The sequence below is a fragment of the Nansenia antarctica genome (genome assembly GCF_963989245.1).
Source record: "Nansenia antarctica genome assembly, chromosome: 2".
Lineage (NCBI taxonomy): Eukaryota > Metazoa > Chordata > Actinopteri > Argentiniformes > Microstomatidae > Nansenia > Nansenia antarctica.
Window position 1 is genome coordinate 79,555,942 of NC_137675.1, and position 25,815 is coordinate 79,581,756.

The 25,815-nt window shown below is 44.3% G+C and overlaps 1 protein-coding gene across 1 annotated transcript; it reads right to left on the reverse strand.

Moving 5' to 3' along the window:
- Window positions 1-1,985: 1,985 nt before the first annotated feature.
- LOC308151106 (calcineurin B homologous protein 1-like) lies at window positions 1,986-2,882 on the reverse strand. The gene has a single exon (XM_080523925.1). The coding sequence runs from the start codon at window positions 2,841-2,843 to the stop codon at window positions 2,259-2,261; it is 585 nt and encodes a 194-aa protein (XP_080380051.1). The 5' UTR covers window positions 2,844-2,882; the 3' UTR covers window positions 1,986-2,258.
- Window positions 2,883-25,815: the final 22,933 nt, after the last annotated feature.

A 25,815-nucleotide genomic window follows, 5' to 3' on the forward strand; every position in this document is an offset into this window, starting at 1 on the left:
AATGTTTAGCAAATAAAGCTATATTACTGAAACTCTCCACTGTTCCCATGTAGTTCTTTTTTTTTTTTTTTTTAAGCATGGCACTTATAGTTTTATTTGAATCAAATCAATAAACCATTTGATAATGTGTCCTAACATATCACTGGATAAAACATTTGAGTTGATTGATAATCACATTGTTGATTATTAAAACGGGTGAAAGACAGCTATACCAGCATAACCACTACTGCAACTAAATTAATGCTGGTCAAACATTTGCATTTTCGAGTTCAAATATATATACCCCTACACAGAAAATACATTCTAAAGGGCTCTGCACACAGCGTGCGATTTCTGTTGCGCGTCAACGTTCCATTTTGAAGTTTGAATGGAAGTCTATGAGAACATACAACAGAAATTGCATCGCACGCTGTGTGCATTGGGATGCGATGTTTTATGATTTTCTCATAGACTTCCATTCAAACTTCAAAATGGAACGTTGACGCGCAACAGAAATCGCACGCTGTGTGCAGAGCCCTTAATGCATCATAGCCTGTCTTAAAGGTAACTAGAACTAACCTGATGATGTAAAATGAATAAAAAACATTGGACAGTATACAGTATATTAATGCTTACAATGTCTCTTGGTTGATTCACAATGACTTCATTTCATCATGGAAAGGGAAAAACGTGTGTTACCCCTGGACTAAGATATTGTTCTATGCCTCTGCAACAAGCAGTCATATGTCAGTGAAATTCAGGGCATTTCTGTTGCAGTCAACACAAAAAAATTGGGATTTTTTGACTGGCAGTAGCTAACCCGTAAGAACAACAACACACAAACATGATAATTTGGTTCCGATTTACTCTTATGATATTGAAGGATGGACACCAAACAATGGCACTTCAGCGGGTAATATACAAGAACAACTCACAAAACAAAGGGAACAGGGGGACACTGAAGAACGTTGTACAGGAGGGGCCGAACGAGCCACACTTCCTTGTTAACAAGCGTGTGGAATTCTGGGTGGAATTCCAGAGTGGAATTCTCCATCTTGTGTTTTACTTGTTACATCTGCGTATTCAAACTGACAACCACACAACAGACGACAGACATCCTAAAGAGATCACTGTATCTTCATGGAATTGTTAAGTCAACTAACTTACAATTGGCTAAGATTTGGCCTTTGCTATCCTGATGTATTGTTAGCCAGGGGAGAACCATAACCGTACCACAGCACAACATTAAACAAAACATGTCTTTTTTTTTTTTTTTTTGTGATCAAGATTTTTTATTGCTTTTATCAACACATAACAATGACAATACAGAACAAGAAGGGAGGGGAGGGAAAAAAGAAAGAAAACAAAAAAGAAAAGGGGTAGTGTAGCAGACAAGTCACAGCCAAATAGTAGAAATACAACACAATCCGGATTGGGGTAAATGGAAAATCAAATCATAGAGCAGTCAGGTTAGTCAAGTTCAATGAATAAGCCTTCCACGCATCAACTGTACTGGGCCTTGCTTTGTTCAATCTGGCCGTTGTGCACTCAAGATTCACAATCCTCTGTAAAGAGTAAAACCAAAAAGTGTTCATACTGAAATCAGGTGTCATCCAATGTTGAAGAATAGTTTTTTTTTGCAGAGGTGAAACCAGCAAATAGCATTTTCTTTTGCGTAATACTTAAATCGAAATCAGAGTCATCATTGAGCAAACATAAACATGGATTAGGAACATAGTCAATCTTAAATAACTTGGACATTACAGAATTGACATGGTTCCAAAAATTGGCCACGACTGGACACTCCCAGAACATATGGATAAATGAACCCGGTGTGGGGGTAGGGCAGAATTGACAGTAGTAGTTGGGTTGTAGTTTCATTAAGTATCTTCTATATGGTGTAGCATAGGCCCTAACAAAACATGTCTTTAACGTTAAGGTATTGTTAAAATAGATTTAACAAAGAGCTTATAAACATTTGAGTTCTATTTTGACCTTGCATGGTCTCAAATAAATAAGATCCCATCTCTGGGGGGAAAGCCAAAGTGACAGCATAAATCAACCCAAGGCACGGAATTATTCCCTTTGTTTACGGAGCGGTGCAAGGCAGAAAGTCAAGACAAAGAATAAAAACAACATTGTTTTCTACTTAATCCTTGGTCAGAGAGTATACTGTATGGTGGGCACAGCTACCCATGGTGTAGTTGAAATTGAGTGGGTCTTGTTTCAACTGGCATGGTGGGGCTCCAGTCAAGAGTCCTGTTAAGGAGCTTATATTCTCAGTGCAAGAAGCGGATGCTCATCTTCTGTTCCACATCCACCTTCTCCAATACCTTGATGAACTCGTTGAAGGAAATGGAGTTGTCCCCGTCTTGGTCAGCCTCCTGGATGGTCCTGTCAGCAATGCTGCCCAGCTGCTCGTCTGAGATGTTTACACCAACCATCATTCTGAGGACCTGTAGCAGCTCATCACGAGAGATCTTATCATCCCTGTCCAGGTCATATAGTCTGAAAGCAAAGAGCAGCTTGTTTGTCCTGCTGTTGAGGGGCTCGGAGCTGGGGTCCTTGTTCTTCTCGTTGTCTTCGATTGGTCGGAAGTGAGCCAGTGTCCGCATGAAGCCCCTGAAGTTCACCTGATCCTCTCCTTCAGGAAAGAAAGCATTGATGATTCTGTCTCCTAAAGGATTGATAGCCAGCTCTGGGATCCTTTGGAAATCTTCCCGACTGAGGGTGCCATGTTCACCTTTATCCAGGCTGATGAAGCGACTGTAGAGGCGGGGGATCTGACTGTGGGAAAAGCCGGTCTCCTTTTTGATTTCTTCAATTTCCTCCTCTCTCAGCAAGGTGGACGCTCGGGAACCCATGGTGAAATCCGAAAACAAACTCCGTACGGCTGTCAAAGCTTGTCAAATATAGACAAATATAGACTCTGTTGTTGTCAAGGAGATAGAAAAAGAAAACGCCTTACTGTAATACATTTAGAATCAATTACAATTTTCTGCAACATTACATGATTTTTTTTTCTCCGAATGGCTAGTTCTCGCATTTTAAAAACAGCAGAGTTGTCTATTTGGAACTGATTAAGTATATGGGACCCTGCCTACTTGTGTGCCTGCTACATTACACAGCCTGTATTGTATCTAGTTAGTAAAGAGAGTAAATAATCATTAATAATAATTTTGCCATTTAGCAGACGCCTTTATCCAAAGCGACTTACAATTACGAATTACAGGGACATTCCCCCTGGAGTAACTGAGGGCTAAGTGCCTTACTCAAGGGCACACTAGTAGTGGTGTGGCTTCAGGCGGGATTCGAACTCACAACCTTCCGATCACAAGTCCAACTCACTATCCACTAGACCACCACTACCCCAGTAAATAAGTCAGTAAATAAACCTATTTCAGCACATGGTTTTGTCTTTGTCTCGGAGCAGCGAGCTGGCATGACTCCCAAGGCCTGAGAAAAAAACATCAGTCACGCCAAGATTTCCCAGGCCTGGGAATCACGTGACTCCCCGGCCCCCCCCGGTGACTCCCCGGTCCGCAGACACGAGCTCAAGGTCACCCCCTCCTTCTTCTACTTCTCTGTGTGACATGCAGCGGATGAAACAGACTTCACCTCCAAAAGATACTTTGTTGATTGGAGACTCGGCGATCAGAAACGTAAGAAGTAAACAATTACATATCCACTGTCTTCCTAACCTAACGGTCTCAGAAATAACAAAAGATTTGGAAGAAACACTGTCTAAAAACCCAGACACAAAGCGTCTTGTATTACATGTGGGACAAACCGATTCACGTAAAATGGGCTCAGTAGACTTGAGACGTGATTTCATGGAACTTTTCAATAGACTTGACAAGCTTAAGATTGAGACATTCATCTGTGGACCGCTACCCACTGTTGACAGAGGTAACCTGGAATTCAGCCGGCTCCTAAGCCTTAACACGTGGCTCTCTGGTGCGTGCCAACTTAAAAGGCTGAAATTCATTGACCACTGGAACATATTCTGGAGGCAGAGAGACCTATTCAAAAGAGATGGCCTCCACTTAAACAGATCGGGAGAATACCATTTAATGAACAACATACTCTTCAACCTCATAAACTCTGCTCCCCCTTCCCTCGATGCTCTTAAACCAACTGAAAGGCCTACAGTGCAGGATTCTTCAGACTCAGCACAGGCAGCTGAACTGCTCACAGTGGATAAACTCTCCCCACAACAGCCCCGCGGTGGTGTAGCGGTCTACGCACTGGCCACTAGTGCATGCTGCCCACCGGGGCCGGGGTTCGTATCCCGGCTCGCCAGATCCAGATATGGCCGAGGCACACGGGAAGCGGCATATTGGGCGGCCGCTTCCGAGGGCGGTATAGGAGTATTTCTGGACAAGGATCCGTCGCGCAACACCGCCCCCTGGGTGCCGGAATAACGGTGCTGGGCTCGAGGAGCCAGTCAGCTAGTCTGCCTGGCGGCCTCTTCTGGGACTGCCGGCCACGGGGTCGTGCGGCGGATCCTATGCAATAGGCAGGGGATAATTGGATGCTAGGTTGGGTTCAATTGGCTACCAAATTGGGTGAAAAAGGGATAAAATCTGAAAACAAAATATAAAAAAATAAAAAAAACTCTCCCCACAGTCCTGCGACTCATCACAGCCTACAGTAAAGGGCCCTCCAAACTCATCACAGCTGGCTGACCTGAAGGATGACCTCAGCCAGCTGATGGAGCTTACAGAGGCCAGCTTAGTGTCTGTCACAAAGAGTCGGCTCTTGGCATCCCTCGTGCTATCGGCTGGCCTGGACCCTTCTCAGCAGTCAGAAGTGTGTGCTGCAGATGACATATCAATCTCCCCATCGCAACTGCCTAAACTGCGCTCTACAGTCGACAGGGCAAAACTAATCATTAGCCAACTCGTTGAACCCCCACTAAGGCGACGGTCCAGCCCCTTTTCTCTCCCCCCACCCCCCCATTTTTATCATTTGAATATCTTTCAGTTGTTTTTTAAATGTTCCACTCGAATTCTTTTTATAATTTTATACAGACCACCCCAATACTCTACTAGCTTCTTTAATGAACTTACAGAGCTTCTCTCCATCATTACTACTGAATTTAATGGTCTGATCATTGCTGGTGATTTCAATATTCATGTAGATAACTCAGAGGACAACAAAGCCAAAGAACTCTCTGTTCTGTTAGATGTTTTTGAACTTCAACAACATGTGAACCTCCCTACTCATAATCGAGGTCACACTCTGGACCTTATCATCACCAAAGGCCTAGATATTTCAAATGTTGTTGTAACTGACATTGCCCTGTCTGACCACTGTTGCATATTCTTTGACGTATCTATCTTTCCTGTTATTCAAACTATGTCTAAAACTATTTCCAAACGATATATCAATGAAAAGACCAGTGCACTGTTCACACAGGCCTTTTCCCTAGCCCCCCCCCCAAACTTCTATTCCAACCTCAGTAAATGACCTTCTACACGACTTCAACTTAAAAATCACAAAAACCATTGATGATATTGCACCCATTAGATCCAAATGCATCTCTGGTAAGCAAAAAGCTCCCTGGAGAACTGCCCCATCCGTAAAGACCCAAAAAAGAGAATGTCGTAAAGCAGAGCGCAGATGGAGAAAAACAAACCTTCAAGTCCACTATGATATCTATAAAGAGAATCTTCAAAACTATAACTTAGAAATAAGAAGTGCCAGGCAATCATTTTTCTCTAAGATCATAAACAATAACATCAATAATGCCCGCATCCTTTTCAGAACTGTTGACAGACTAACAAATCCCCCAACACCCATTGCTCACGAATTTCACTCAACTAGTAAATGCAATGAGCTTGCATCCTTTTTTAACAATAAAATAGAAACCATTAGACAAGGCATTAGGTCTTCTGTGTCAGGCATGAAAAACATGTCCCCATTAACAACCCCAAATAGGGCGGACATAACAACCATGTCACAATTTAACACCATTGATTACAAGACCCTAGATAAAATCATGTCACGTCTTAAACCATCCACCTGTGCCCTTGATGTCCTGCCAACAAGCTTTTTAAAAAACATATTTAGCTGCATGGCAGGCGAAGTAATACAAATAATTAACACCTCCCTTTCATCAGGAATCTTCCCTGAAGCCCTGAAAACTGCAGTTATTAAGCCTCTACTAAAAAAGAACGGCCTAGACCCATTTGTACTAAACAACTACAGACCCATATCAAACCTTCCCTGTACAGGAAAAATTATTGAAATGGTTGCCCACGAACAACTTAGCAATTATTTGACCCTAAATGATCTCTTTGATGACTTTCAATCAGGCTTTCGCCCCCTACATAGCACTGAAACGGCCCTTATTAAGGTCCTTAATGACATTCGCGTAAACACAGACTCCGGAAAAATCTCAGTTTTGATACTACTAGATCTTAGTGCTGCCTTTGACACTGTAGACCATGACATTCTAATAGATAGACTAAAAACCTGGGTAGGACTTTCGGGCACTGCCCTAAACTGGTTTAGATCCTACCTACAGGACAGAAGCTACTACCGGTATGTCTCCATTGGCAACTTTGTATCTGACCAAATTAAAATGACATGTGGGGTTCCCCAAGGGTCAATCCTTGGCCCCCTTCTATTCAATCTCTACATGCTTCCATTGGGACACATCATAAAAAAGAACAAAATTGCCTACCACAACTATGCGGATGACACTCAAATCTACATAGCCCTCTCACCGAACGACTATAGTCCCATTGACAATCTCTGTAATTGCATTGAGCAAATAAACGCCTGGATGACACAAAACTAAACAAGGACAAAACAGAGCTAATTGTATTCGGTGCACCTGACAAAAGATCGAAAGTCAGTGCAAAACTTGATTCTCTCTCTCTTCACACTAAAAAACAGGTCAGAAATCTTGGTGTAATTCTAGACTCCGATCTAAACTTCAACAGCCACATAAACTCGATAACTAAATCAGCCTACTATCACCTGAAAAACATAACAAGAATGAGAGGTTTCATGTCCAAGCAAGACCTTGAAAAACTCATCCATGCATTTGTTTCGAGTAGACTTGATTATTGTAATGGTCTACTAACAGGCCTATCTAAAGGAGCTGTTCGTAAATTGCAGCTCATCCAAAACGCCGCTGCTAGGGTCCTAACAAAAACAACGAAATTTGAACACATTACACCAATCCTGAGATCCCTGCACTGGCTACCAGTCTCTCAGAGAATTGAATTCAAAATCCTCCTAATTACATACAAATCACAAAATGGTCTTGGACCAAAATACAGGAGATCTCCTCCCACCCTATATTCCCGCAAGGTCCCTAAGGTCAGCTGAGACAAATCAGCTAATAATTCCAAGAGTAAAAACAAAACACGGTGCAGCAGCTTTCAGTCACGCTGCTGCATGCTCCTGGATCAAACTCCCTGAAGAAATCAAACAGGCCCAAACCCTTAAAATATTTAAATCTAAGCTAAAAACCTTCATGTTTTGCACCAGTTATGATTAAACACAAACACTTCTATCAATGTCTTTTTTCCATTAACTATTGTCTTTTTAAATGTTTTATCTATTTACTTCTTATATTTGCTTTTATTCATTGTAATTTTTATTTTCCTATGCTCCTCTTGCTGTATTTTTAAATAATGCATGTAAAGCACTTTGAATTGCCCCTGTTGTATGAAATGTGCTATACAAATAAACTTGCCTTGCCTTGCCTTTGTCTTTTTTGATTAACAGAACGGATGTCAGTGTTTTATGTAATGGAGTTGTTAAACTCACTCTTCAAGTTGCACTACCCCCATCTGCGCAATCGAATTGCTAGCTTTTCAGTAGTGTAGTCTGGTTTCCATCAGGTATTTTGGCAATACAGAGGACGCATGTTTAAGTCTCAAGCTCTGAGGAAGCAATATTGTTTGCAGCAGCGTGTGTGACGCCAACATAAAAAAACATTATCTTTCCACAATAAACCTCTGAGCAAATAGGATTTAAGTATTTGAAACACACAGAGATGAAAAATCCTTTTAGGACATCTCCCAGTGCAGTGCTGGCAATCTTTCAGTAACAACGTTGTGGTTTCCTGGACCTAGACTTAGACCTAACCCTAGTCCAGGGGCCTCATTCATAAAAAAGTACTTGAACGTCATCTTTGACTTTCACGTAAGCACAGTTTTCTAAACGGACGTAAGCAGTATTTATAAAACGGGCTGAGATGGTTTAAAATTGCGTACGTGCTTCCTTCTATAAATACCAACGCAGGTAAAATGAACGCAGGTGAATGAGGCTTGTATTAACGCCCTGTGATAGCGGCTCAATTATAGCGGCTGAATTAAGACATGTGCTATAATATAGGGTAGGGGTTCGTCTGGAAGCGGGAGAAGGCAGAGAAGAGTGGCTTCTCGGTAAGTTGCATTTGTAACGTTTGATGACAACTAACCAGGCAAATGCTTAAACTCAGTAGGCTACTCAAGTTGTAAAAGAAAATCAGGGGAGGTGGTGGATTTTATCATAGGACAATTTTAGCATCCCCTCAGCCAGGCCCGGATTAACCCTAGGGTGACCAGACTTGATGTGTGCCCCCCCCCCCCCCCCCCCCCCAACACACACACCCTCCTACTTTGCAAGTGAAAGTGTGATATTTACTATGGTTACAAAACCCATAGATTTACAAGAGCATATAACTCCAGTACAGGCTCATCACAGTTGGGCCTAATGCCGTAGTGTATCCTTTACACTGATGCTCAAATCTGCTCACATCACAATGCAACACGACTTTCTAAATATAGGCTAATTATTTCCATCATAAATGGCCTGAGACTACATGCTAAACCATAACAAAGGGGGAAAATGCACATAGGCTACACTACCAGGGTAGTGGCTGGTGCTACCGAGAGCACATTAGTCTGTTCATTAGAACGTGCACATCCAATCATATCGCCGAATGCTTTAGTGGTGCCCAATCATGTCGCCCAATGCTTTAGTGGTTGCTTTAGTGCTGCCAATCAATTCTTTAGATGCTTTAGTGGTGCTTTAGTGGTGGCCAATCATGTCGTCCAATGCTTTAACGGTAGCCAGCGCGTCATCACACACCAGCAAGTCGACGCTAAGCGCATGCGCAATGAGTGAAACGTTGGGAACTTGTCGGCTGTCAATCACACTGGACTGGCTGTCATCACCTGTGGTAAGTACAGCTACCTTCATATAATGACTTGATCAATATTGTTCATATAGATTAATACGGTGTTGTCTTATGAGTTCATAGCAGGCACGTGCCGTGAGCTTTTAGATTGGGTAAGCATAAAATATAGAAATACACGTAATTACACATACACGCTATCAGTGAACGCAGTTTCAAGGAAATGCAATTTTGATGCCCTAGAACCCGCTAATAAACGGTAGTGTCACTTTGTGATCAGATTACCAAAAACAAAAAAAGCAGTTGCCAGTTTCGACTATATCAGGGGTGCTCATTGTTCAATCTTTTTTGAACCAAGATATTTTCAAGTAGCCAGCCTGCTGAAATCGACAAGTCCAGTTTCAACATCGCAAACGCACACACGCACAACACAGACACACACCGTTTCCATCCTCCATAGTAAACTCACAACACACTTTCTTTTCACACTTTGTCACACAGGCACTTGACATCACATCACAAACCCTCCCTCTCTATCTCTCTCAAACACTTTTGGTCCAGAACCACTGGCACGGACAGCGACATTAGGCCTATCTCAGCGATTGATTAACCAGCTCTCTGATTGATTGATTAAGCAGCTCTCTCTCCAAACACAACGGCACATGACTATTCAAAGGTAAAAGCAGAGGAAGTCTTAAATAAGAAGCCATAGCCAGCAGCACAGCAGTACCCAAACCATATAGCTAAACAAGCACAGATCGCCACCAGCCTCGCCAATCATATAAACCAGCAAAGAAGCCACAACGTAAATTTAAAAATGATATCTTACCTTTACTTGAAAACGAGGTCCATGCGCCTCTCCTTGCGAAGGAACACCTCTGTCACTTTAGTGTAGAAGTCACTCGCCTGTTGCAGTTTGTAAAGTCTCTCTTTTTCAATTGAGATCAGGGCCAGTGATGACACTGACAGTAATGTCCATATTCACAAAATTAAAAAAGCAAGTTATCCTTATTGATTAGATCGTTTGAGCTAGGTAGCATAAACTATTCTGCCGGGCGAGAGAAAGTAGTGTGAAATGTTATGTGAACTTGAAAATGATAGCCAATCAGTAGCTCTGATCGGAATGAAAGACCTACTGATTGGCTGTAAGCATGCTTACCATGGCCACATTAAACAGCGGGCTGAGGCATCAAAAAAAAAAAAAAAGACATTTTCACGCATTCGAATGTACGCGAGGGAAAGCAGAGAGAGGAGTGCTTATATGCAACGCAATGCAGAGTAGGAAGTGCTTACTCCTGCAGGTGGCGCTAAAAATGCAACGTCAAAATGAATGACTCCTGCTGCCCTGGGACCTAAAATACGACTCTTTTAATGAAATCAAACAAACGGTTTACATGCACTTTTATTTTAATATTTTCTTTCCTTTCCTTTTTTCGTTGGGTAAGCACTGCTTACCTCTGCTTATATGGACGGCACGTCCCTGGTTCATAGCAAGACACTTGCAGCTCTCGTTGTTGCAGCCAGGGGCGGCGCTAGGGGGTGGCTACTGGGGCTCAAGCCCCGGATGTTTTCTGAAAAGCCCCGAATGTTTTACTTAAAAAAAATAAATAAAAAAAAAACTCTTGTGAGTAACGTGCAGTACCGGAGTCCAACAGAGAGGCAGCAGCTGCGCGACATTAGCCTGCATACTGCGTAGCCTACCCTGCCCTGAAGAAGAAGTGATCTCAATCAGTGCCTGACTTGCAAAATTGTAAGGATGGATATCCGAAAGTTGTTTTCAACAAAACAAGCGCCAAGAACTGTTGCAGCAGCCGTATCAGCAGCTGACAACAATGACATCACCAGCAGTGATGACATAGATGATGTTTCAGGTTTGTGAATCTTATTAGAAAGGTGACTGACTCACTGACACTACTTTTCCGGTTTGCTAATGCTAGCTGGCTATCATAACATAACGTTATGTTATAATGAAAATGAAACATAGCAAGGTACTGTTACGGTACATGGTAAGAAATCAAACAAAGGATAATACTTATACAAATAAAGTGAATAACAGGCTGATAGTCTTTGATATCTGCACTCTGGTTGACTGAGTAACAAGTGAAAAAGAATGATGTAACGTTAATGTTACAGCTAGTAAACATGGAGTAACCACATTAAGTATGCCCTTATGGTAGTATGTATGTATACAGAACATGACTCAAATCTATCCTAAGATGTAACGCTAACTAACTAAGTTTGTTTAATGTCCCAGGGGGGATTTGATTTCACAGTACTATACACAGGCCAACAATACATGTAATATATCGTCATATAACACAGGACAAGACTCTAAATACAATATGTGGTGAGCACAGAGTCTGACCTGATATACATACTGTAACATAACTAGCCTCAGCCCATCAATTATGTAATTCTATACAAATATAAATGATGGTGACTGACAGGGGAGCTACGTGTGCTGACCTCCCTCTGTGCCCAGAACCACCACAATTAGTTTGCTTCATTAAAGGGTGTGAATGTATATGTGTTCTCCAGTGCCTTTTGTCCGCTTTAAGGTGGTGGTAAGTTGAAGGTTGAAGGCAAAATTTTCCGCCGCGCTCCGCGCGCACATTATATTCTCCCTCTGGGCTAAGCCCCGGATCTCCTACGATCCTAAATCCGCCTCTGGTTGCAGCTCTCGTTGTTGACGAGAGACATTATTTGTAATGTTTGAGGGAAATTTGTGTTCTTTCTGTAAACAAATTATCCTGATGTGAAATATACATACACGGTGGGACAACCAGAATATGGCTGCCATCTTAATGGATTCACAAGAGTTGCAGACCAGAGAAGAATTGTGTTTTATATGTCTTCTCTGCAGGTCAAATAAAAGAATTGGTTGAAAGAAGTTTGCCTGTTTGACCATCGTTACACTGGTGCCGTGACACGTCGATCTCAAGATCAGCTGAACGCCGATCTCCGTGGATGCTGCGTGGATGCCAGGTCTTAGTGTGATAGATCAAGTGTGGTCAGAGTATTATAGTAAATGGTCATTCAGTCTGAGGTCTGTGATTACATCAGTTTAAAAAGTGCTTTGATTGTTTTGGTTTTTATGTCCTGCTGTAACTTTATATATTTTTTTAAACATTATTATTATTATTATTATTTTTTTCATTCAGTAATATTACACAACGCAAGTCTGTACCACTATGGCTCAGAGGCCAGGTTTTAATGATGAGATTTTTGCCAGTCCAGTGTTGCCTATGGGGAGGGGTGCATGGGGGGCATGTCAGAGCTTGTCTGACAGTGCTGTCATCGGTGGGTTGAATAGTAGGGAGGTGGGGTGTTCCCAGTTGTTTACTGACAATGGTAGAGGCACAGGGTCAGGTCAGGACCCAGGTTGTGCTGCTGTCGGGCAGTTTACAGGGGAGGCTCCTCCCACATCCACACCCAGTGTTAATGACACTGAAGCTCTTCATCACCTTTCAGACATGATGGGTCAGCTAGGTGCTCAGATTGGCGAGTCCATTGTAACCAAGTTAATTTCAGCTGGTGTAGTTCACTCAAGTAGTATGAGCAGTGCACACCTCAACTGCACATCGCCTCCAGATCCTGTAACTGATCCTAATGTTGTTAGACAGGAGGTTCCGCGCGTTACTGTGAATGTGAAATCAGACAGGGAACCACCAATGTTCCGAGGTGATAGTTCTGATAAGTGTTCAGTCCAGGACTGGATTGACATGTCTAAAGCTTATCTGAGAAAGCAGAAATGTCCAATGCATGAACAGGCTGAGGAGATACTGGCAAGGCTGATGGGTAAGGCAAAGGATGTCGTGAGGGTTGGTTTGCGTAGCGATCAGACACTTGATGTGAAGCAGAACCCTGATCTCATCTATGATATCCTTCTCAAGTACTTCAGTGATGTGTCATCATGCCTCCCGTTGTCAGATTTCTATGCCACTCTACCCAGACCCAATGAGAACCCTGTAGACTACTGGTTGAGGATCAACAAAGCAGCTGATGTAGCTGGTGAGGGCCTTCGCAGACAAGGTAGGAGGATGGAGAACATGGGTGAAGAGGTAGCACGGATGTTTGTCAGGCATTGCCCGGACTCTGGACTATCCCGTATTCTGGAATGCAAGGCTATTGAGGAGTGGAGCTCACGAGACATACAGTTGAAGATTGATAATTATCAGAGAGAGCTGAGAGCCTCTGGCAGGACCGGTAGTTCTGTGCCATTGAAGAGCCATGCCACCGCCCTCCACACTGTGCAGTCTCATCCAGAGCCTTCGATTCAGTCTGTGTCTGAGCAGTGTTCCACCCAGTATCCCCCTGCTCCTGCCCATAGTCCAGTGTACCACACACAGTGTCCGCCTTCTACCCTCATTCCTTCCCAGGACCATGCTTTAGGCCAGCTTCCGTGCCCCTCCTCCGCGACTGCTGTGGCCCAGAACACTCAGCAATCTGAAGACAGGATTCTTGCTCGCATTATGGAGAGGCTGGAGCAGATGATGGGGAAAGTGCAGCAGCGTGACAGTGCTCCTCGTGGCGGAAGATACCAGGGTGGCGCCCGTGAGAAGGCCTGCCGAGTCTGTGATGACAGTAGACACACTACCATCTCACACTGCATGTCAGAGAGGCTGTGCTTTGTCTGTTTAGCCCCAGGTCACACAAAAGTTGAGTGTCCCACCAGGTCGTCCCGAGCACCTCAGCCTCAGGGAAACTAGGTGGCCTGTATTCAGAGGGAGGAAGTATAGGTCGCCAAGTAAACTCCCATTGTGAGGACGAATCTAGTGCTGAGACAGTGTATATAGCTCTCAAAAGCTCAAGTGATAACTCTGAAGATATTGTTTATCAGAATACGCATACAATTGGTGGTAGTGACAGCCTTTTCTACACACCTGTGACAGTTGGTAATACAGTGACTCTGAATGCTATGCTAGACAGTGGGTCTATGGCTTGTACAATGAGTAAGACGGCAGAGGGAAAGCTTAGAGAGGTTGGAGTTGCTACAGAACATAACCAGTTCAGTTCAAATGTGGTGCTTGTTGGCTGTGGTGGTCGCCGTGTCAAGCCTGAGTCAGCTTTCAACGTGGAAATGGAGGTGTATGGCTGTAGGATTATGGTTCCCACTCTGGTAGTTGAAGGCCAGCATGATGAGTTGATACTAGGCACCAATGTTATTAAATATATCCTCCGGCAGTATAAGCAATGTGATGGCTACTGGAAGGCTGTGTCTACGCCCTGTCCTGCTGGCGATCCAGAATCTGAACAGTTTCTCTCGATGCTCGCTGGTCTGAACCGTTGGCGAGGTGACGTCATACCTGACAAGATAGGCACAGTCAGGTGCAACTCAGCCGTGTGTCTTGAGCCTGGTCGGGAGTACCTGATGTGGGGCAAGCTACCCAAGTCCACTATTGTGTCTCCTGGTAGCGCTGTGATGACAGAGCCCACATCGTGTCGCTCAGCTCCAAGAGGGGTTCTGGTGGCCAGAGTTGTTACTCCTTTGTGGGGAGACGGATGGGTTCCATTGAAGCTGATCAACTCGTCCGACAGGCCCGTCTTGGTAAGACGCAATGCTAAATTGGCCGACGTCTTCTCCTGCATTGCGCTCGAGGACATGGATGAGACCGGACCTGCTGAGGTCCCACTACTCAGTTTCTGTCAAGTAACCCCGTCCAGTGAAAATGCGGCCCGCACTGTTGATGAGGAACTGAAGTACATGGGATTGAGTGGGCTCGACATACACTCCTGTGACGTGTCTGAACAGTGTAGAAGCAAGATGGCTGACCTGGTTGTGCGCTACGAGGACATCTTCTCACGCCATCACCTGGATTGTGGAGAGGCAAAGGGCTTCATACATCGCATTCACCTCTCAGATCACAGGCCATTCCGGCTCCCATTCAGACGAGTGCCCCCCAGTCAGTATCAGAAGTTGCGCCAAGTACTGAGTGAGATGGAGGAGAAAGATATAATCAGGAAGTCAACCAGTGAATATGCATCTCCGTTGGTTCTTGTATGGAAAAAGAACGGAGATCTCCGTATCTGTACAGACTTTCGCTGGCTGAACAAGAGGACCCTGAAGGATGCTCACCCTCTCCCTCACCAGGCCGACTGCTTAGCTGCACTTGGAGGTAACTCCTTGTTTAGTACTATGGATCTAACCTCAGGGTTTTATAACATGCCACTACACGAGGATGACAGAAAGTACTCTGCCTTTACAACACCTATGGGCTTGTATGAGTATAATCGCCTCCCGCAGGGCCTCTGTAATAGTCCTGGGAGCTTCATGCGTATGATGACTAGCATTTTCGGAGACCAGAACTATCTGAGCTTACTGGTTTATCTGGATGATTTATTGGTGTATGCCCCTGATGAGAGGACAGCTCTGGAACGCTTGGAGATGGTGTTCAGTAGACTGCGTGGTCATAACCTGAAATTGGCCCCCAAGAAGTGTTTTTTTCTCCGGAAATCCGTCAAATTCCTCGGCCACATAATTAATGACAACGGTGTGTTGACTGATCCCAGCAAAGTTGAGAGCATCGCAAAGATGACAAGTGCTGACCTGATGGAAGCGGACGGTGTAACCCCCTCACAGAAACGAATCAGATCTTTCCTGGGGATGATCAATTATTACCAGCACTTTGTGCCTAGCTTCTCCGCTATTGCAAAGCCTCTCTTCTCTCTGTTGACGGGCCAGAAGAGAAAAGGGAAGGTGAAACAGTCCAAACAAAGGTCACAAAGCAGGAGGTTGAATGTTACTGACTGGACCCCCGAAACGGAGCAGGCTTTCCAGAAGCTGAAAACGGCGCTGGTTGAGACGGCTGTCCTGGCTCACCCTGACTTCAGCCGTCCCTTCATGCTGTCAACGGACGCGTCCCTTGATGGCATCGGTGCTGTCCTGTCGCAGATCCAAGAGGGTGAAGACCGAGCGAGGCCAATCGCATTCGCCAGCAAGTCCCTCTCTCAGTCTCAGAGAAACTACCCAGCCCATCGGTTGGAATTCCTAGCCTTGAAGTGGAGTGTCTGTGACAAGTTCAGCCATTGGTTGAAGGGGCATGATTTCACTGTTTGGACGGACAATAATCCATTGACTCATATCATGACGAAGCCCAAGCTGGACTGCTGCGAGCAACGATGGGTGGCTAAGTTAGCGAGCTATAACTTCGACATCAAGTACGTGCCAGGCCCACAGAATGTTGTCGCTGATGCCTTGAGTCGTGTGCCTTTCGTCAAGCAGAGAGTCAGTCACAGATTACTTGAAGAGCCCTACAAGAATCTCCTCTCCGAAGTCCAGGATGTGTCGAGTGCTTCTGTACAGGACGCCTTCCGGTCGTCCAATGATAGTGGTGACACTCCACGCCAGGCAGAGAGTTACGCTCAAAGTGTCCCATCACCTCTGCATGTCCACGCTCAGTCTATGGAGATGGATGAAGTGTCTGTTGTTCTACAGTCATATGACGATCTGTGGGAGGTCGGAGCAAGAACGCGCGCTGTAGCAGTCTTGCACCATTTGCCTCAGTTAGTCCCAGGTGGTCAGGACTCACTTCCTGCTTACAGTGAGAAGGAACTCCGGGATGAACAGCTCAGAGACAGGACTCTCTCTCGAGTCTTGTACTATGTGGAGAGACATCGGAGACCCTCCAGGAGAGAGAGAGATAAGGAATCAGTCACAGTCATGAGGTACCTGAAGCACTGGGAGAAACTTGTTGTGAGCAATGGGATACTCTACAGCAGGGGTCGGCAATAGGCGGCCCGTGGGCCATTGCTGGCCCGTCACCAATAATATTTGGCCCAGCAGATTATTTTGAGAATCCACTTATTTATTTATTTTTTTTTATTTTTTTTTTTTTTTACAATATCGGACCGACAGTCCAACACCGCGCCTATAATGTCCGAATAGAGAATCTACCTCCACCTGAATAATGCGTATTGTACTTGTATCCATGTTGAGAGTGAATGACACAGGGACAGACAATCAGGAAGCGGGGTGCACCGAAGCGCACTGACGCTGAACCCCTCATAGTGAATCATAAGTAGGTGGACAAGGCGTGGTGCTGAAATAGCCAACATGCGGTGTGTGGTTTGAAAAAAATAACATCAGCTCATTAAATCATTCAAACGTAATGTTTACGTATGTGACTGCAACACACATATGAACAGTAACAAAGCAAATTCTGTTTAATTTTGTGAAAAACATTGACAACAAAATCGGCGCAAAGTGGTGGTAGGCCTATGCTCCTGAAACGACAGAGCAAACGCGCTATTAGGGATAATAAGTACAATGAGCCATTCATTCAAAATATACAAAATACAATTAGGTTATTAAATACAATAACGACAGGCTTGGTACTCACTTAATGTGAAAAGTGGCATCTCCCATCGGTCACTATTTGCTTGATATCTGGTGATATTGACGTCACTTTAATCCGCAGGCAGTTTATTTTTATTTTTATGCATCAATCGATTCCTCTCGTGCGTCTTTATCACATTCATTGACGAAAAGGACGACTTGTATAGAAAGGGAACATCGTGAACACGGAAGATGTGAGTCTCACAACGGCTCTGCATTGATGAAACCAGGTAGGATGAACGTATAGTTCGCTGTCCATTCCTCTTTAAATGCCCTGTTTCCACCGTCAACTTTCCTCTTTAGACCTTTGGAGAGTGACATGATGTTTCTCTTGCTAGCAGGTTAACTGTTTAGCTAACTTCACCCGGCACGCAAACAACCAATCCAATAATAAATAATGTGACCTTGTCTGGGAGGAGGGGGGAATAATTCAGAATAAAACGATGTTAAATAATTATTAGAATAAGTTAGGCTGCGATACATCGTCAGTCCACATATTTATTATTCAAAACTATGGAAAAGGGTGAAACTACGTTTCAACGTTGTTGAGAATCACAACACAAACTTGCTAGTCAAGCCTAATACTGCAACGTAATGGATTGGACTGCTACCTAGTTAACTAGAACACTACTTTACATTGTTAGCAGGCTCACAAAACAAGCTGTGTTAGTTGACTAGCGATGTGTACATTTTTCGAAAGAAAAGTCAAAGCATTAGAACGTGTCACATTTTTTAACAATCAATTACTTAAATTAGCCTTTGATTATGTTCTGGCCCGCCATCTAGTGGCTCAAAAAAAATTTGGCCCGAGGCCAAACCTAATTGCCGACCCCTGCTCTACAGAGTCTCGAGGGATCAAGTCGTGAAGTCAAAACGCCGCCAGTATGTGGTTCCTGAGTCTAAGAAAGTTGAAGTTCTGAGAGGTGTTCATGACCATGCCGGCCATCAAGGTCAGTTCAGGAGTCTTGGCTTGGCCAGACAGAGGTTCTTCTGGCTCAACCTCGACAGAGACGTAAGAGACTACGTCCGTAACTGCCGGCGGTGTATTGTCAGTAAGACTGTTGAACCTGCTGCGAGGGCGCCTTTGCAGAGTATCACATCAACCAGGCCACTTCAGCTGGTTTGCATTGATTTCTGGTCAGCGGAGGACTCAAGGAACAAGTCAGTTGATGTGTTAGTTGTTACTGACCATTTTACAAGAATGGCCCAGGCATTCCCCTGCAAAGATCAGTCAGCCAAACAGGTGGCGAGAGTTCTATGGGACAAGTTCTTCTGCGTCTTTGGGTTCCCAGAACGTATCCATAGCGACCAGGGAGCTAGCTTCGAGAGTCAACTAGTGAGTGAGCTGCTCAGAGTCTCCGGTGTCAGAAAGTCGCACACAACCCTGTATCACCCGATGGGTAACGGTAGTGTGGAACGTTTCAATAGAACTCTCGGTAACATGATCCGAGCGCTTGAACCAGAGGCAAAAATCAACTGGCCGAGGCGTTTGCAAACTCTGACGTTCATGTACAATAGCACAGCGCATGAGTCAACTGGCTATGCACCTTTCTATCTGATGTTCGGGCGTACTCCTCGTCTCCCTGTCGATATACTCTTCCGGACAGTCCTGAATGATCCAGCTGTGGTCAGCTACGACAAGTATGTGATGTCTCTCACGAAGGATCTGAGAGAAGCTATGGTCATAGCCCAGGAACATGTCATAAAAGAACAGCACTGTCACACAGAGCTCTACAACAGACGAGTGAAAGGGCCCACCATTGACGTCGGAGACCGTGTGCTGTTGGCGAACAAGAGAGAGAGAGGAAAGAGAAAGGTGGCTGACCGTTGGGAGTCTACTGTATACACTGTGGTGGATAGGAACTCTGAGACTCACACATATAGGATACAAGACACTGTCACTGGACGAGAGAAGGTAGTCCACCGTAATCTATTGATGTTGGTGAACTTTCTGCCGGTGTATGATACGAGTGTGATCTCTGACCCAGTTTCATCCCTGTCTGCTGTTCATACATCAAATGAGCCAAGTGACATGTCCGTGTCGGAAGTGGAACAGGATTCCTTGCCTGGGGAAGTGAGTAGAGGAACCGCGTTCGAGTCGGAGAGAGTGGATTCCTGTCCTGGGAGTGAGGGAGGGGAGGTTGAAGACATGGAGTATGGGGGAAGAGCTGTTCGGGAGAGGGATGTTCCCTTGACTGTTCCAGAGCCCACGGATCCCAAGGGAAGAACCCTAGAGTGGGTCACCCAGTTACCATTCCCTGACCACTCACGGACAGAGGCTACTAACACTGTAGTGTCTTCAGTCTCGTTTGCCCCTCAGAGGGTCCCCGAGCAGATGGCTGAGGAGCAAATGGTAGATCAGTCCATTAACTCTGATTCTAGATTTGTGGTTAGCGCTGATGATTGTACTGATGTTTCTGGTAACACAAATCAGACAGATGATGCTAGTGACACACAGCGTACTGACACTCTAGCTTCTGTCACACAGTGTGAACATCCTAGTACAGTCACACAGGTCAAGTCCAAGTTTGGTCGCCTTATCAAACCAGTTGACAGATTGATTTATACTATGTCAGGACAAGACATTATCCAAGACACTAAGTCAAACATTCGAGCTGTTTGTAGGTCAGTGTTCCAGGCTTTCCACAGTTAGATAAGCCGAAGCTCAGTTCAGTGCATGTATACACTGTGCACACTGACATCCTATGACATATAGGTTTGTTCGTTATTCTGATTGTTTCATAAGAGGTTGTGGCCTCTTGAAGGCTAGTAATACACAGTGAAAAAAGGGTCTTGTGGGGTGTAGAACGCATCCTACCGCCAGTAGTTGGTTGGAGAGATAGTTTACCTCTCTTTCCACTTCATCCTTATAGGATACTTTTCAAGTTGGCTGTCCTGTCCTTTGGCGGCCCTATGTAATAGTGTAAAAAGTAAAAAGTAGTATTTAAATGTATAGTTGCTGCTCAAGGTTGGCGAAATTCAGGGGAGGTGGGTGTAACAGAGTTGGGAATGTATGTTTAGTTGTGGTGAATGTAGATGAGTTTCGCCGTGCTTGAGCAGCCCTGGTTGTTGTTGGAGCCCCCTTTGGAGTTTGGGTGTACTGCAGGTCTGCGCGTTCTTTTGTCCTTCTGTTGTTGCCGTACTTACGGTGGTACCAGAATATGGCTGCCATCTTAATGGGTATGTGCGCGATGTAAAATGCTCCTCGTGTTTTGTTGTTTGTGTGGAGAATCTTGTAATGTAGGGTGAAAATGTTGGTGTAGTACTGTGCTGTTTGTTTTTACATGTATTGTGATGATGTGATGTATTGTGATGATGTGAAACAGAACATTTATTGTATGTTATTTTGAATGCACAGATTCACAAGAGTTGCAGACCAGAGAAGAATTGTGTTTTATATGTCTTCTCTGCAGGTATGTTGCTCCACATGTTGTTTGTAATTGTTATTTGTAATGTTTGAGGGAAATTTGTGTTCTTTCTGTAAACAAATTATCCTGATGTGAAATATACATACACGGTGGGACAACCAGAATATGGCTGCCATCTTAATGGATTCACAAGAGTTGCAGACCAGAGAAGAATTGTGTTTTATATGTCTTCTCTGCAGGTCAAATAAAAGAATTGGTTGAAAGAAGTTTGCCTGTTTGACCATCGTTACACATAAAGACAACGATAATGAATTATTAAATCAGAGCTATCTTGTATTAGTTGAATGACTAATATCTCATGATGAAATATGTGGTTGTCACTGGTTTGCTGGCGAAATATTCATAACTTGGCTGTCATTGAGCGCAGCTGCGCGAGCCTTCATGTATTTATGTGCTGACGAGATCGGATATTAGAGATGTTATTGTATTAACACAAGCGGCATATTAATGTGGAAAGATTTTGAACTGGCACATTTGTTGTGTGTGCCTGATGTGTAGTGGGTTATTGTCTATAAATAGTCATTGTCTATGTCATACTGTATGTTGTGTGTAGAGCCTCTAACTTTGAGTCGTTTTGGTATTTGATTGATGACTTATTATTAATTATTAATTATTATTAATATTTTCCTACTCATCCAAACTTTATTATTTGCTCTTTAAAGCTCAGGCATAGAGGTATATGTATAGATCAGTCCCAGTGTATAGCCTTCACTGTACTGTGTATTGTATATGGTTATAGTCAGGGCACGGGGAGGGATATCTACTCAATTTAGATTAGATTAGATTAGATTCAACAGTATTGTCATTGCAGAGTACAAGTACCAGACAATGAAATGCAGTTCAGCATCTAACCAGTAGTGCTGTAACAATTCTGGAGTATTGTATTTTGACTGTACATATCTGTGCTTGTGTGTATGTTTATACTAACAAGATTATTGCTTTCATCAACAGGAGAGATGATTGGTGTGGACTACCTGTACAGGCAGACAGGGAGAACCCTGCAGGACATGGACCCTGAGGCAGAGGATATTGACCAGCTGCTGGAGGACCTGGCCATGAAGGAGGAACTAGAATGAGGACTTCCAAGACGACACCATTGACCCCACAGTTGCTAGCCATTTTACTTTCATTTTTTACTTTGCGTCCCACCACCAAAGACAAAGTCTGCACCTCCTTTGGCCGTCATTCTTTTCAGTTTGCTGCCCCCACTGACTGGAATGTGTTGCAGTTGACACTAAAACTCACCACTCTAATCGCGTTACCCACTTTTAAACACTCACTTTTAGATGTTGTCTCGGATCACTGCGCTAGAGGAATGCGCTACAGAGAGTCGTGAGATCGGCCCAGAAGATCACCGGCGCCCCCCTCCCCTCTCTGGAAGAGCTGTACAACACACGCTGCCTCAGGAAGGCCTCCAAGATCTCCAGAGACCCATCCCACCCTGGGTACGAACACTTTGCTCGGCTGCCCTCGAACAGGCGGTTCAGGACCATGTTCGCAAGGACAAACAGACTGAAGCTCAGCTTCTACCCCAGGGCCATTCAGGCCCTGAACACAGCAAAGACCTAGGTTCTAGGCCCTGGACAATCTAGACAAATTGATGGCAGCTACTAGATTGAAATCAAGTGTAATACTGAAACGCAACTGTGTCTGTGTACATTTCAAACCTGCAAACTGCGACACTTTAAATGAATGTGCAATAACACTATGTGCAATATGACAACCCTAGGGTACATAAGGTTCAGAGAATAGGAAATGTTAGAATAGGTATAGCATAGCATAGAGTACAGCACAGTGTTTTATTTGTATAGTATAGTATAGTGGATAGTGTACATAGCCTTTATTTATGTAAACCAGCTCTTTTCCCTTCTTGTTTGTAGTTTTTTTTTTCCTAGCACCAGGGGAGCTGTCATGCCAAATCGTGTGCACTGCCAAATCGTGTGCACGCGTCACGACCTAACGCGTCACGACCAGCTGGCACGCGTCACGACCAGCTGGCGACTGTGACGCGTCAGTCTAGTGTTTTTGAAACCTCCGTTTAGCGAAAAGCTTTAATTTGGCTCTACAAGTGTTAATATGTCATTTTATGAAGTTTTAATATGTTTTCAGGCGAGAAAGTAACCATATATATTCACAAAATGTATCCGGTTTATCAAAATAACCCTTATATCTATCTGATCTGACGGTTTTTTTCACAACGTTATTACTTGTCACTTTAAGCCCAGGAGGGAGTTAGCGATTAGCGATGTTTAGCTTAGCTTAGTTTAACAGAAGTATCTTCACTTTTAACATGACTTCCCGTGGTCGTAGAGGGCTGGTCGACGGCTTAAAATGACCGTGTAGACCTGTAGACCTTATCCAGCTATAGTCTTGTGTTTCTACCCCGGGCATAGCCGGTGTTATTCACGGACAAACACTCCTGTTAGAGTGGTCTGATCAGCAGATCATTTTCTCATAAAGTTGCAAACGCAACTCAGCAATTCAACTTAATAAAAAAAATGCGCGTTTCGTTCAAGATACATTAGAGTAGGACATGTACAGTTATGATAACTACAGTCATATGTAACTTTTGGACTAGTATAGTAGTTGATATTGTAATAAAACGTGCCAATGTCAGACGATGAACAAACACACCACGAGTCCACACTGATTCAGAAAACAGAATAAACTTTATATATAAATACACAACACTTCAGGGGGCTAACGTTTGCAAAAGAACTGTACAGGTTACAATCAGGTATATAATAATAGTTAGGGAGTAACATATCATTCACAAATTCAACAATAATAGAACAGATAAATACACAGATAGCCCTGCTACGTCCTCCGTGAGGGCCCGTTCCCCTGTACATAAGTCCCTGTCCAGCCCTGCTACATCCTCCGTGAGGACCACCTCTACCACATCCTGGTGGTGTGTCTGAGGTGGTGGTGGTGTGTCTGAGGTGGTGGTGGTAGTGGTGTGTCTGAGGTGGTGGTGGTGGTGTGTCTGAGGTGGTGGTGGTGTGTCTGAGGTGGTGGTGGTGTGTCTGAGGTGGTGGTGGAGGGTTGGGGTAACATCTGGGAGGTTAGGGGATAACATCTGGAGGGTTGGGGGTAACATCTGGAGGGTTGGTGGGTAACATCTGGGGGGTTAGGTAACATCACACCAATCAGCTCTCCTGTTGAGGTAAGCAATAACCATCTTGTTAGTGTAAACACACAAACAAGCACAGATATGTACAGTCAAAATAACATTTTGTGAGTAAACACATTTCTAAATAATCCCTATTCAATGTGACTTACCAGTGTACTGGGTGGATGGGGATGAAAGGTAACTGTCCAGATGTAATTTTGTCCAAAACATCTTGGTGCTGTGTGAATGAATGAGCATACATTTAATGTATTAGTAATGAAACAATCAATATGAACATTTAAAAATAACAATGATGTAATTGTGGCTCATACTTGCAGTAGCCTGAGGTAGAGGTGGTCCTCACGGAGGAGGTAGAGGTGGTCCTCACGGAGGATGTGGTAGAGGTGGTCCTCTCTGAGGATGTGGTAGAGGTGGTCCTCACGGAGGATGTGGTAGAGGTGGTCCTCACGGAGGATGTAGCAGGGCTGGACAGGGACTTATGTACAGGGGAACGGGCCCTCACGGAGGACGTAGCAGGGCTATCTGTGTACAATCTGGAAAATACTTTAAAACAACTTTACAAGCAGTACAAACAAATTCATTAGGAAACATAATATTAATTGACACACAAGACGAATGGAAAAACTTGAAACACCTCCTGCAGGATACCTGAAGCTCTGGTCGGATGGTCCTCCTGCAGATGCAGTGCACACTAACGTCCATAGTGTACACTGACTGGGCCGTGCGTGGACACCGTATGGAGCTGCGGAATGGTTTCAGGTGCTCATACTGAAAGCAGGAAAAGAGGTGCTCACGCATATCAGACTGATCAAATTCCTTGCTTGCTGGGTCCTCACCTCTGCAGCATGTGAGACTGTTCGCAATAGCAAACAGCCCACAGTCTGAGCTGCCTCTCTGCTGCTGGACATCAGGCCACTGCAGAAGGACCTTGGGACCTGAAAAAGAGAGGAGACCTGTTATTTGAGAAATTAACTCCTCGGTCGACCCGTGACCAGCGGAGTCATAAATGTTAACAGTACCTACCTCGCAGTTGATGTTACTTACCGTAACCCAGTGATTTGAACAAACATTTTAAATCTGAACAAACCCCTGGGTTGATGCAGGCACGGAGGAGAGGAGGGAGAGGGACGTTGTGGCGTAGAGGCCTCCTACATGGGGATGTTGAGCCTGTAAAAGAGCCTGAGCATTGTCAATGGAGAGATCATTCAGCCAACAATTGGGAGTCAGAACGAAAGGCCTAAGCACCTCCAACCCGCTACGTAAAGCTGGACAGGCCCGCCCCAGCTGAACATCTGTGATGATGACATCTAGCAGCTGAGATGGTGCCTAAAAAACATAATGATGTTGGGTTAAAGGGACTGTCATGTTACAGTACTCAGCCATTGGAATTTTGATTATTTAAAATGAATGAAGCTAGGATTTTTAAGTGTACCTGAAGTGAGTCCCACTCCGGCTCAGAGTTTAGCGGTTCAGGGTCATCAGAACACACTGGCTCCGGTGGATGGGACACAGCTTTCTGAGTGGGCAGGCAGGCTCGGAATCCTTAAGTCAATCAACAAAACAATTTTAGAATGACATCTTGTGGTAAAAAAAATACAGTTTCACATTACATTAACTTTAAAATGTGAACTGTATGTTACACTTACTCGTCCGCAGAGGCTTCACTGAGGCATAGGGGGTTTTGGTTCCCAGTTGTTGGCCATCCAAGGTCTCCAACTGCACCAAATTGTTGTCCCCAACCTCAGTCACCCTGAAGAAAATATGTATTAATAATGGCAAAATTGGACATCACACATCA

What these genes read in the sequence shown, in the direction of transcription:
- LOC308151106 (XM_080523925.1), bottom strand. Translation starts at nt 2,843, where the DNA reads ATGGGTTCCCGAGCGTCCACCTTGCTGAGAGAGGAGGAAATTGAAGAA.